The sequence below is a fragment of the Schistosoma mansoni genome, chromosome 6 (genome assembly GCF_000237925.1).
Source record: "Schistosoma mansoni strain Puerto Rico chromosome 6, complete genome".
NCBI lineage: Eukaryota > Metazoa > Platyhelminthes > Trematoda > Strigeidida > Schistosomatidae > Schistosoma > Schistosoma mansoni.
The window spans coordinates 15,641,359-15,656,476 of NC_031500.1; the positions used below are offsets into that span (position 1 = coordinate 15,641,359).

The window sequence follows — 15,118 nt, forward strand, 5'->3', positions numbered from 1 at the left end:
TTTATAGATATTGATATTACTTGTCCTCCAGGATATTTTCCTTTTGACACTATCTAATTAAGACGAGTTCAGCTTTTCTTCTATATAAGACTGGTAGATAGAGTTTTTCAAGTGGTATAAACTTCAATTGATAAATACGAACAGGATCTACTTCTTACGGTTCCAATACATTTCCGTGTTAAATGATGTACATTTTTTTCGGATTATTGATGTAAATGAACATGTCTTGGATAAAAAGCAAAAATCCATTCAAATCAAATTTATTTTATTTTGTATTTTAATGAAGCTTTTTGGACTTTCACAGCTACCACATTGTTTTTGTGTACTTTATTTATTTTCTTTATTTGTTACGGTTTACCTTAACCTATCTAATTTTCCTTTTAATTTTCATATAAAAATGTCTTAACAAGTATACTAGGTGTGATCAGATTGTTCGAAATGTATTGCTCAAATATATATCACAGGATTCCGATAAACTTCGTCTTCTCATTGCATTATCAAAATATATTCTACCTATTTAATGTCTTACATCAACTCGGCGCCCAAATACTGTGAAACGTTTGCAGTTGCTGCTACATTTGCTTTCAGTACCTCTGTCGGGATGTTGTCTGGTCCCGCTACTTTGCCACTCTTGATTTATCTGATGGCCATGCTGATCTCTTCAATTGTTGATGGACCAACATACTGTGAAACTATTCGCTCTTATTAAGACGAAAGTTCTTATATATGATATAAATACCTTTTTAGAAAAATATACGGGCTATCATTCTGCAAAAATACAAATTGACCAGTATCCAATCTATTTGTTAGTTGATTCAGGATTGTCATTAATCTTTTGATGAAATGATGCTGGTGTAATATTTCAAGAAGTTGATTGTTTATTAGGTAAACAATCAGAATGGTATTCGTTGTTAGGGATATTTACATATAAATATGAGTAAATTTGAAATGTGTAAACTTATCAGTACATTGTTCAAATAATAATTGTGAATTTAGGTAAGTTAGATGAGGTAATCTTATCACTACAGTGTTTGAAGGTAGATGTTTAGTTTAGGACTGCAACTGGTCAGTCTGTAATTGGCATATGTGCATAACGTGATGGTGTTTGAAGCGAAAAGTACCGGGTTCGAGTCACAGAGTGAACATCAACTCTGAGATGTGGTAGGTACATCCAGCTGACGAGTCCCAAATAGGACGAAACGCGCGTCAAACTGGATTCCACTACTAGCCACTATCCATCTTTGCTTACAGATGTTTAGTTTAGTTAAACTGTAATTGTCTTTATTTTATCACGAAGTATTTTGATAAATTACTTTAATCCAGTCAACATAATGGAACTCCGACTTCAACAAAAATATCATATTTGAAGTTTGTTTGAACTTCGTAAACGATTGGAAGAGAATGTCGATGAGCATAGAGTATTGTTTGAAACATACTGATGTGGACTCTTGAATTCTGCCGATTATTACTGTCAGTTTCCATAATTCTCAAGTATCACACAATAACGAACTACTTGTCCTCCTTTTGTTAGATTCTTTAACTGGTGCTGTTAGATGAGGGACAGAACAAGAAGAGTGACACCGATGATTTCCATTGAAATAATGAACAGGTTCAGTGTTTTGTATCCCAACTATGTATCCGTTATGGATAGTGACCACGTTTTATTTAGAGTAGTTAATGATATGCCGATCGAATTACTCAACTTTTGAAATGTAGAATGTAGAACTCCATAATCCTTGTAGAACATCAAGATAGAAAGGAGAATATTGTTTGTAATGAGTTGAAAATGTCGTCTGAAATGATGGAAATTGAAGCAAGTGAGAGATTAGATCCTTGTTATGAATAATGGTTGTCGATGATTTTTACTTTATGGATTTGTGCAAAGTCACTGTAAGTCACACCTACTTACAACAATTAAGGATGACGTGAAGTTTTCCTACTTGAAACGCAGAGATTCTAATAATCATGAATAGTTGAAGCCGACCGATTTCATCATCAATTTCCACTAAACAAACTCACCAACATCATATTTTCTTATATGTTCAATGTATAGTGTTGGATAAGTTGATAAATACTCAACCTGTTGCACCATGATTTGCTTAATTGTCTGTTCACCTTTTTGAATTTAAATTATTTCGATGGATAAGCACAAATACATAATTGTATGGCTTGTTGAACAATAGTCTCAGCATATCATGTAAGTGAGAGTGAGTGAGAACATGTGGTGATGCATGACACTCAACTTGTAATCATTTGTTGTTATCACTGTTTGAATAAACATGAATTCGTTCTTCCCGATCTCACTTTCAGATCGTTTGGTGTGATGACAAAACAGATCTTCATATCGTTTGGTGTATTGTTCATTGTGGCCGTTTACTGTGATGTAGTTGAGAATGCAGTAATCAAAAGAATGTTCATGTCTAACGAAATACCTGTAAACATGCCGACTATGTACAACAATGAAGGCATAAATGACTATCAACTACAGAATGTCATCTCATCTGTACAGTCTCTTTTGCAAGACTACATCCAGTGCAAGATGAGTAGAGGACGTGAATCTTACGGATATATGGATTACAATCAAGCCCAAATTTCAGGACCATCATACTATGAACAATACACGGATTATCCAATGTATATGAACTATCAGAGTACAGATCAACCGTATGGTGTACCTGAATCGATTGGCTCAACTGACAGTCCATTCATGTATTATCAATAACTGTGATTGATGTAATTTGTGTGTTGTGTTAGTAGAATTACTTCGTGAATGATATTGTGATGATGTCAATTAGTTGATATTTCATATAGAATGTATATTGTGGGTAATCACTTGTTGTTTTACTGTTTGTGGGATGAATTAGGATGAAACAGATCAATGTGAATGATCATTATTTACCGGTGTATTTTTCGAATTGACATGATGAATGGTTAGTGTGTTAGGCAACAGTATGTAAGCGACAGGGAAGTAGTGTTGGTGATTGATGTACAGATTGTTGAATTTTGAGTTTCATATATTTGAGTAACTCATATTAGACAATCACTGAAAACAATGAAGTTGAGGACAGTTGTTTCGTGTTGATTTGGGATGATCGTTGATCGAAACGGCTCTACAGAGCTTCCTCGATGTGGTGGATATCTAACCAGTGTGAATTCGTTGTGTAGAACTTGGAAACGACTTGTTTGAGACGATAGTTTCATAGAAAATTGGATCAAGTTGGTTAAGATTTTAGTGAGTATTCCAAATACGGCTCACCAGTTTGTAGTGGATGTCGAGTCGAGGACGGACTATGATCACCACTAAAATTCGATTACGCGCCCAAAAACGACTTGGTTCCTTTGATAGCTCGTAAATCAAAAGGCTTTATTAATCCAGATCAAGTATATTTATTGGCGATCTCGTGGTATCGAAATAATACCGAGACGTGCCAACGGGTACAGGAGAAATGGGCAGTGCGTGAGCAAGTTCGAACCAAACAAGACGGAGAGTGAAACAAGAAGTTAAACAAATACAGTAAAACAATCTCTGGTACAATTGGTTACAATAATAATAATTGTTTCTGTTATTCCAATCGTGTTCTTATCGAGACTGGCCGGTCACTACAAGATAAATAGTGATAAATCATGTTCACACGAAGTAGACAATAACTGCGTGTTTGGATAAACCCGAAATAATCGAAGATAGTTTTCCCGTTGTTTTGTTTCGGTTCGCCATAAAGATCCTTATGCCGTCATATTAACTCATGTTCACTCTTAAATTGTTCGTACATCATTGATTATGATCATTGACTATTCACCTTCTTCCTCACTGTTTATATTCACTGTTCATAGGTGGCTACTTATATCTGTAAATAAATGAAGTTTTTAAGTTTCATCAGGATCATGACAAAACGGTCTTATGTGTTTTGGTAAACGTTTCGATAGTCGTAGTTATCCGGTCAGAGTTGATGCTTTGAGGCTGATACTCCAAGACAACATTCAATGACATGAAATGTGATTGTAGTAAAAATGGTGAGGCATGATATGTGAATATGATGAGTATCAACTTTGACAACGAGAGTGATGTAATTATCATCGACCAGTATGAAACCAATGTGTTCTGATATCCTTTTTACAACTAGATTTTCACTGAGAAATAAGTCATTGATTATAAGGAATCTGTGTGATCTTGTTGAAGAATGACATGATTTTCAACTTTGAATTTACTTCTATGGAAGATCTTCATCACATATTTTGCTTAATAAATTACCCATCAGAACGATGCTAAAACAGTTTCGTTTGTCCCTTGATTAATCGAAACCAGAAATTGTATTTTCCAGAGTTGTCGTTCTTGACTTCTCTTTTATTATTAAGTTGATGTGACTACCGAGTACGTAGGATTGTTGCACCGTGCTTCGCTAATCGTTCACCTCGATAACCGTTATAATACCAATCTTAACAGTGCGTAAAATCAAAAGGCAAAGAGAAGCGGCAGCTACAGTTTATTGCCAAATGACGCAGGCCATAAAGGCATAAGCACATGAGCAAATATCAGCGAGCAAGCAAAAATAACGCACATTGGAGATGGTGGGTAAGCCAACTCACTTTAATCAAGCGTTAATCAATATTTATAGTCAGACAAGAATAATTTACAGACATGTGGTGAATAAGATAAAAAGTGTACATACACCTTGGTTCATATAAAAAATAGTCGGGGTTAATAAGTGAATAATTGACAAGGTGAAAACATGACTCATGATGGATAGGTGAATTGACTTATCCAGAAGCTGGAATAAGGTGAGTGGGCTTAACAAATCAACCGACACTACAGTATTACTGCCATGACTGTGATAGAACTTTCACCCTTATCTAAATTTGTGATATCTATTGATGCTATTTGGTGCAATCTTGATGCAATTTTGAGTTTAGAAATGACCAATTTGATCCATGATGACGTATTTCACCAAACATTGTGCTTCTATCTTTCACTTACTTACTTACTTATGCCTGTTTCTCCCTATGGAGCATAAGCCGCCTACCAGCATTTTCCAATTCACTCTGTCCTGGGCCTTCCTTTCTAGTTCTATCCAATTTTCGTTCATTCTTCTCATATCTGTCTCCATTTCTCGACGTAATGTGTTCTTTGGTCTTCCTCTTCTCCATTGACCTTCAGGTTTATCTTTCACTGACATTGCTCAAAACATGTGAATTGCGATTACAACAGAATTATAATTTCTCAAACATTTTTAATGCTTATTTTGCTCAGAAATATGAAACTACAATTCTTATAATATCTGGTTTCTCTAAGCCTTTTTATTTGGTACAACCATAGTTTAAGCAATATACATAACATAGGAATGCATCTTGTTTGCATATTGCAACTAACCGCAAGCTTACACATTCTGATTTGTATAGTCGAAGTATGTTTGTAATGAGTGAAACCAACTATTTGAACATTTGTGGGCTAGTCCTATACACCGTTTCCTTACTGATTTGTACATTTCAGCAAAATGTATATACGCTCAACTATGATAGTTATTGATTAATGTGCTATTTCAATCTGTGTTTCCATGTCCCACAGTCAGAGATGTTGACATGTAACTATTTCAGCTGCTATTTACTTCTTACAGAGTTCATTACTAATTGATCATGCATGAGTAACCAACTTTAGCTGAGTCTGGAATAACTCAATAGAAGCAGTCTGTATTTCGAGTCGATGTGTACAGTTTTTAATCAATAGTATCATTATTATCCATATCTGATTTGTCTTTCTATTTGGTAAGATAATTTCTCACAATTGCATGGTTTTGTGAACAACAAATAAATGAGTTGTTCATATCAGTCAGTCTCTTGAATACAGTATAGAATCTGTCTGATCTGAGAAATACTTCACGTTAATATACCATATTAACTGAGCGACGTAAAAATGGTAGAGAAAAATTCGAGAGTGGTATAGATATCAACAGTAATATTGGTGACAGGTGTTATATGTGTTGTATATATTCCCCTATCCTTATTATGTATTGACTGTTATTGATTGACTGTTCCTTGTGTCGGATTTTGGTGTGGAAATATATTGACGTTCTAGTCATGCTAATCTCGTGTTCTTGAACTGAGTTGTGTTGAAATCCTGTAGAATAGACACTGGTTGGGAATCTAGTTTAGATATTCGTCTAAGGTAAATTAACGTCTCATATACGTGTAGAAAGTGAAAGGACTGTTATAACAAGAAACCCTAGCGTAATAACAAGTATCCTACCATTTATAACAGTGTGAAAATATATTTACATTCCAGTCAGGCTAATTACCTGTTGTTGATCTGATTTGTGTTGCAGTCCTGTAGAGTAGATAGTGGAAGGGAATCTAATGTAAATATTCGTCTAAGGTAAATTAACGTGCCATTCGTCTAAACAAGGAAAAGGGATCGTCATAATATCAGTACCGTCATTCTATTCACACTGATAGATCACCTGAGCTATCGATCACTCAAAAAATTGTAACATCAAGTTTGTCAAAATGAAGAAATATTATTGGTTAAAGGTATTGTCGTCCTATAGTATAGCTACTTATAAGTAGTAACATACTACTTTAAAAATAAATGTAAAGGAGAAATAGGGAACAAGTCATAGTTTCATCAAGTTTCGTTAATTTTTTAAATAATAACTTTGATGAATGTTACTGATTCCTCGATTGACCTTAAGAAACTTGAGCATAGGCCTTCAATAGCTTTATATTATTTATAATCAGTACACATGATCAGTCTTATAGGCTAATCAGAACAGTCTGATAGTCAACTAGTACTGCTTCGCACATACTACATAACAAGGAATTTGAACTTTATCTCAAACCAACCCTTTGTTAATATTGCACACAGATTTATTTTAATGAAAGCTAATTTGAGTAATTCAACATTACAGTTATGTATTTGACATTTCTTATCGTGGATTGGATGAAGTTAGACATTAACAGCGTTGGATGCCGGCCCGGTCCAGTGATCTAGAGGTTAAGTATTCTGGCGCGAGACTAGTAGGTCCTGGGTTCGGATCTCACGAGTGTTGGATGGTGGATGCGCACTGCTGAAGAGTCCCACAATAAGACAAAACAGCTGTCCAGTGCTTCCAGATTTTCCATAGTGATCTAGCTTCAATTGAATCATGGTCTCAACTAGAAGAATGTATTTGTAAACTCCCAGTGAATGAACTTGAAGTAAATCCAATGTTTCACCTGACAATATAATGAAACATCAGAATTATAGAATACAAATAGGTACATTGTTATCTGGTTCATTGTATACTTAATAGGTCATCCAATCAACGTTAACAATGTTTAAAGTTGGTATTTGTTTTAGTGTATAAAGAGACTTGTCGCGTGAAAGGAAAAGCTGTTTTGAGGTAATAGATTGTATTTATACGTAAGTGGTGTAAAAAGAAATTTCATTCATTATATATTGTCTCTGGTCAACTGGTCACCCAAATACTGTGAAACTATTTAATGAAATTTAGACGAAAGTTCTTATAATGAATCCAACAAATCTGTTATATCCTGGTGAAGACACGAGTACAGGTAACTCCCACGACCTGTTAATGGACTATTATTCTATATATTTTATTATGGTTTAATTATTGAGTAATTGGTTTGTCTATATCTATATTCATCTTATTATAAACTTCATTTAGACTTATGGATTATTATTATATGAATTACTGTCCCCAAATTATATTTAGTTTATTGATTATTGTATCCCACGTTCACAGACAGACGTTCCATGTACCTATGGAAATTGTTGCTCTGATTGTTATAAGATGCGTCGGCCTTATTACTTCCGAAGGAACTCGGCATTCATCATGAGACGTCATATTTATTCCTTCAACTCCTAGGGCAGAGTTTAAATGGTTTGAATATATTTTTCTGGTTAGCGTTTTTTAGCGAGTTGGTTTTATACGGGATGAGGTCGCTAACCCCATGTCCAACCCTCCTCCTTTACCCGGGCTTGGGACCGGCAGTAGCCCCCAGAGTAGCTACAGGCTTGACCTTATACAAATTTTGCTTTCTATCTTTCTGTCTGGTATATAAACCGAGTATGCTTGAAATAAATGATTATCATAACAGAAGCTGTAATTGGCGTTCTGGACTCAATTGGAAGGGCTAAGTGGACAAGGAACCAATAAGGATGCTAGACTGCTAATACAGGTCGAACATCATTGATTTGACACAATCTTAAGATTAGACAAGTCGTATTCCTTTTGGTGGATAATTCAGGTGATGGAAAGCCGGACATAAAATCATGACGAATTGGTGACGACTTTCTATAAAGTCATAACAAAATCTTTACACACTATCTGAATTTGTTATAAAAAGGAAACGTTTTAAGTTTTTTTTAAAATCAATTAAAGTTTATTTACACTATTTATTGATGAGAGAGACTAAAAATAAGCTTCGCTTAATAAAAAGAAGGGTGTATACATGTTTGTTTAACATTTTTGGGTATAGATTACTTGTAACAGTATTACATGTAACGTTACGAATGCAAGTTTGTTTTTTCTTATTGCAGGGTAGCAAAGAGTAAATGTACTGGAAGAAGAGGAACAAGCCCTATCGTAAGCTGAACCTGAAAAACAATGAATACAACTATTTTGTAAGAAGTTTCCCTTTTTTGTATTCGAACCGCGTCTTTCAATTTAAAAAATTTATCAGTTTTGCCAGTAGTACATCGCGTTCTGTTGTGTTGTTGTTTTAAATCGCTCCTGCTTCCAAAAGAACGCTAATATGTAATGTGCTATATACTATGTGATACGTGCAAATTTAATAAAAAGTCATTGCATCATTAGAGATTGAAATGTGTTATGTAAGATTAAAGGACCAAAATTAATTATTATAAGCAAAGATGGATAGTGGCTAGTAGTGGAATCCAGTTTGACGCGCGTTCCGTCCAATTTCGGACTCGTCAGTTGGATGTACCTGCCACATCTCAGAGTTGATGTTCACTCTGGGACTTGAACCTAGTACCTTACGCTTCAAGCGCCATCGCATTATCCACTCAGCTACTGAGTACTGATAGCCACTTGCTTGTGCGATGTGTTGAAGTTTGAATTCACTTGGTATTGTTTGATTGAATCCTCCCATTGATGTGTTTGGACAGCAACTGGTCAGTCTCTAATTGGCATATGTGCATACTGTGCGTATTGCCTCGATATTGCCTAAATTCACAAGCTGGAAAAGCCAAAGATGCCTATAAGAGACTGATCAATTGCTGTCCAAACACATCAATGGGGAGGATTCAATCAAACAATACCAAGTGAATTCAAACTTCACCACATCGCACAAGCAAGTGGCTATCAGTACTCAGTAGCTGAGTGGATAATGTGATGGCGCTTGAAGCGAAAGGTACTGGGTTCGAGTCACAGAGTGAACATCAACTCTGAGATGTGGTAGGTACATCCAACTGACGAGTCCGAAATTGGACGGAACGCGCGTCAAACTGGATTCCACTACTAGCCACTATCCATCTTTGCTTATCATGCTTACCACATTGTTTTTGTGTACTTTATTTATTTTCTTTCTTTGTTACGGTTTACCTTAACCTATCTAGTTTTCCTTTTAATTTTCATATAAAAATGTCTTAACAAGTATACTAGGTGTGATCAGATTGTTCGAAATGTATTGCTCAAACATATATCACAGGATTCCGATAAACTTCGTCTTCTCATTGCATTATCAAAATATATTCTACCTATTTAATGTCTTACATCAACTCGGCGCCCAAATACTGTGAAACGTTTGCAGTTGCTGCTACATTTGCTTTCAGTACCTCTGTCGGGATGTTGTCTGGTCCCGCTACTTTGCCACTCTTGATTTATCTGATGGCCATGCTGATCTCTTCAATTGTTGATGGACCAACATACTGTGAAACTATTCGCTCTTATTAAGACGAAAGTTCTTATATATGATATAAATACCTTTTTAGAAAAATATACGGGCTATCATTCTGCAAAAATACAAATTGACCAGTATCCAATCTATTTCTACAAAAATATCATATTTGAAGTTTGTTTGAACTTCGTAAACGATTGGAAGAGAGTGTCGGTGAGCATAGAGTATTGTTTGAGACATACTGATGTGGACTCTTGAATTCTGCCGATTATTACTGTCAGTTTCCATAATTCTCAAGTATCACACAATAACGAACTACTTGTCCTCCTTTTGTTAGATTCTTTAACTGGTGCTGTTAGATGAGGGACAGAACAAGAAGAGTGACACCGATGATTTCCATTGAAATAATGAACAGGTTCAGTGTTTTGTATCCCATAAGCATGCATGAGTAACCAACTTTAGCTGAGTCTGGAATAACTCAATAGAAGCAGTCTGTATTTCGAGTCGATGTGTACAGTTTTTAATCAATAGTATCATTATTATCCATATCTGATTTGTCTTTCTATTTGGTAAGATAATTTCTCACAATTGCATGGTTTTGTGAACAACAAATAAATGAGTTGTTCATATCAGTCAGTCTCTTGAATACAGTATAGAATCTGTCTGATCTGAGAAATACTTCACGTTAATATACCATATTAACTGAGCGACGTAAAAATGGTAGAGAAAAATTCGAGAGTGGTATAGATATCAACAGTAATATTGGTGACAGGTGTTATATGTGTTGTATATATTCCCCTATCCTTATTATGTATTGACTGTTATTGATTGACTGTTCCTTGTGTCGGATTTTGGTGTGGAAATATATTGACGTTCTAGTCATGCTAATCTCGTGTTCTTGAACTGAGTTGTGTTGAAATCCTGTAGAATAGACACTGGTTGGGAATCTAGTTTAGATATTCGTCTAAGGTAAATTAACGTCTCATATACGTGTAGAAAGTGAAAGGACTGTTATAACAAGAAACCCTAGCGTTATAACAAGTATCCTACCATTTATGACAGTGTGAAAATATATTTACATTCCAGTCAGGCTAATTACCTGTTGTTGATCTGATTTGTGTTGCAGTCCTGTAGAGTAGATAGTGGAAGGGAATCTAATGTAAATATTCGTCTAAGGTAAATTAACGTGCCATTCGTCTAAACAAGGAAAAGGGATCGTCATAATATCAGTACCGTCATTCTATTCACACTGATAGATCACCTGAGCTATCGATCACTCAAAAAATTGTAACATCAAGTTTGTCAAAATGAAGAAATATTATTGGTTAAAGGTATTGTCGTCCTATAGTATAGCTACTTATAAGTAGTAACATACTACTTTAAAAATAAATGTAAAGGAGAAATAGGGAACAGGTCTTAGTGCTCTGGCACGAGACTAGTAGGTCCTGGGTTCGGATCTCGCGAGTGCAGGATCGTGGATGCGTATTATTATTATTATCTTCATTATCTTTAGAGAGATTGACATATTTGATCAAAAAGAAGCACTCGAGCGCGAAACTGATAGGTCTTCGGTTCGAATCTCGCGAGGTGGGATCGTGGGTGAGCACTGCTGAGGAGTCTCACAATAGGATGAAACGGCCATCCAGCGCTTCTAGATTTTCCTTAGTGGTCTAGTTCCAATTGATTCATGATCTCAACTATTAAAAAGAAAAACGTTTGTAAATTTTATGGTACTGTAGTAAACGAGAACACAAGTGGGGACAATCGAATGTATTTCAACACAAAATTACAGAACATCTTAGTAAAATCTGAGAACTATACAGTAAATACTTAATTTGCAAAATCTCAATCAATCGTCTCAGACTTCATTGTTTTTTCGTTTCCACACCAACCATTTTCTTCTTTCATTCTCTTCTATTTGATCTGCTTCCACCAGATATTTCACTTTCGATTGACCATACATAATACTTATATCTGTCGACATCATTGGCACACACCCCCGTACATGTAGAAATCGACATAGTTGAAAGGAAGACATGTTCACAATGATAAATTCCATGTTATCTTATATTGATGTATACCTAGTCAGTCTCTGATATTCGTTCATAAGTCTTCATTCTCAAGGCGATCAAAAAAATTCAGTAAAGTATTCAACATTTTGTTGATCTTAGCACTTTGTCAACCATAAATTGCAAACTTTTACTTCGTTCATAGTAACATACATGTTATCTATCGCCACACTTTAAATTTTGTAGAAAATGCATATAAATTGTTGGATCCCGGAGAGAATTGTGAATGGTAACTTTGAGAACTAGTTATGGACCAATGTGATATGTATATTTCCTATTGTATAATTGTTAAGTAACTAACCTAATCGTATTCGTGTTACTCTTATCATTAGCTTTATTTTGATCTATCAACTATTATTATACGATTTACCATTCTTGAGTTATTTCCAGTCTATTTATTACTGTTCCCCACATTCACAGCCACATTTGGCTGAATCTTGTACAAAATGTTATTTTCTATTTTATGGTACAATGTGGTCAGTTTGATTGGTATATAAACCCAGTATGTTTGAATTAATGATTCATATTGCAGAGGCTGCCATTAGTGTTCTGGACTCAACTGGCTGGGCTAGGAGGCAAAAAGCGGAACTGATAAGTACTTAAGACTGTTCATACGGCTTTTGTGTATCATTAATCCGATCGATAATTCGCTCTTCTCTCATTGGCGGAAATCAGTACGTTCATATATTAACAGGACACGTACGCACCCACATGTTATAACATAAAATTTTCCCAATTCTGATTGGTTGATTCAATGATGTCAGTATACTAAATTTTTATCATATTAGTTGGTGTACTACTGGAAACTGGAAGTTAATGAACATCGTTATATCTCTATTATGTGAATGTTCAACAATGAGAAGCCACAACTATTCTGGAGATCAATTCTAGTATTTTTGACATCTTCGTGAGAGCGCATGATCATGAAATTCGTAGATTTAAATCAAATGACAAACATTTACAACTTCAATTGACTGAAGATTTATTGCGATGATCAATCTGTAATATTTTCAACTTGCAAAATTATAAGCTAAACCTAGTTCATTACATGGAACCCGAGAAACTTTGGAAAATCGAATAAGTGGGGATAATTCTAAGAACGTTTTTAGAGTGGAGTACCACCTTAAAGAGAATTATTGAAGGCTATGAAGCACGGAAAACTTATTTCACCCTAAAATGACCATCTTTCGCTAACATTTTCTCAGATGATCGAATAGGAGACCTGAGACTTTCACGACGAGTTCAAAAGTTTCAAATCCCTTTTTTAGCATTTTTCAGTTTTAAAAGCTTTTAGTTATGGATATTTTATGCTCTCTTTGCCGAATGACTTAGTCATGAATCTTTCATTTTTATTCTAGACAACGTTATCAGTATACGCAGTTAAAGGATGTGAACTATTTAAATGTCTCCGTCACAACTGGACAAATGATTATTCTGTTGATCTATAATTTGAGTTCAAAGAGATATAACAACTCTAACATCTTCATTATCAGCTACAAATATTCTTCATTATCTTAAACACTTTCCCATTTGGTCGAATCCGACAAATAAAGAGGAACAAAGTATTTTCAGAAGGGGGTTAAGTGGAGATTTTAGCAATCTTATAGTTGAATTCATTAGTCAATTGAAGCTAGACTACCATCAAAAACCTGGAAGCACTGAACGGCCGTCTCGTCCCATTTTAGGACTCCTAAGCATTGCGCATCCACTATCCCGCTTCGCAAGATTCGAACCCAGGACTTGTCAGTCTCGCGTGTGAGCGCTTAACCTCTAGACCACTGAGCCGGACGGCATCCAACGGTGCTAATGTCTAACCTCAACCAATCCACGAAATTGAGCAACCATCCAGCATCGTCTTCGGTGAGTTACTATCTCAAAACAGACCCACAATAGGACAAAACGGCCGTCCAGTGCCTCAATGTTTTCCATAGTGATCTAGCTTCAATTGAATCATGGTCTCAACTAGAAGAATGTATTTGTAAACTCCCAGTGAATGAACTTGAAGTAAATCCAATGTTTCACCTGACAATATAATGAAACATCAGAATTATAGAATACAAATAGGTACATTGTTATCTGGTTCATTGTATACTTAATAGGTCATCCAATCAACGTTAACAATGTTTAAAGTTGGTATTTGTTTTAGTGTATAAAGAGACTTGTCGCGTGAAAGGAAAAGCTGTTTTGAGGTAATAGATTGTATTTATACGTAAGTGGTGTAAAAAGAAATTTCATTCATTATATATTGTCTCTGGTCAACTGGTCACCCAAATACTGTGAAACTATTTAATGAAATTTAGACGAAAGTTCTTATAATGAATCCAACAAATCTGTTATATCCTGGTGAAGACACGAGTACAGGTAACTCCCACGACCTGTTAATGGACTATTATTCTATATATTTTATTATGGTTTAATTATTGAGTAATTGGTTTGTCTATATCTATATTCATCTTATTATAAACTTCATTTAGACTTATGGATTATTATTATATGAATTACTGTCCCCAAATTATATTTAGTTTATTGATTATTGTATCCCACGTTCACAGACAGACGTTCCATGTACCTATGGAAATTGTTGCTCTGATTGTTATAAGATGCGTCGGCCTTATTACTTCCGAAGGAACTCGGCATTCATCATGAGACGTCATATTTATTCCTTCAACTCCTAGGGCAGAGTTTAAATGGTTTGAATATATTTTTCTGGTTAGCGTTTTTTAGCGAGTTGGTTTTATACGGGATGAGGTCGCTAACCCCATGTCCAACCCTCCTCCTTTACCCGGGCTTGGGACCGGCAGTAGCCCCCAGAGTAGCTACAGGCTTGACCTTATACAAATTTTGCTTTCTATCTTTCTGTCTGGTATATAAACCGAGTATGCTTGAAATAAATGATTATCATAACAGAAGCTGTAATTGGCGTTCTGGACTCAATTGGAAGGGCTAAGTGGACAAGGAACCAATAAGGATGCTAGACTGCTAATACAGGTCGAACATCATTGATTTGACACAATCTTAAGATTAGACAAGTCGTATTCCTTTTGGTGGATAATTCAGGTGATGGAAAGCCGGACATAAAATCATGACGAATTGGTGACGACTTTCTATAAAGTCATAACAAAATCTTTACACACTATCTGAATTTGTTATAAAAAGGAAACGTTTTAAGTTTTTTTTAAAATCAATTAAAGTTTAGAATT

General features: G+C 35.2%; 1 protein-coding gene across 1 annotated transcript in view; it reads right to left on the reverse strand.

Annotated features, from left to right (window-relative positions):
- Positions 1-5,708: 5,708 nt before the first annotated feature.
- The window catches only part of Smp_176270 (putative syntaxin), a gene marked incomplete at both ends in the record, with an annotated part of 36,042 nt that continues 26,632 nt past the window's right edge, over positions 5,709-15,118 (reverse strand). The window contains one exon of the mRNA XM_018798397.1: positions 5,709-5,750. Within this exon, the coding sequence (XP_018653343.1) occupies positions 5,709-5,750 (42 nt within the window). The remainder of the gene's footprint in view (positions 5,751-15,118) is intronic.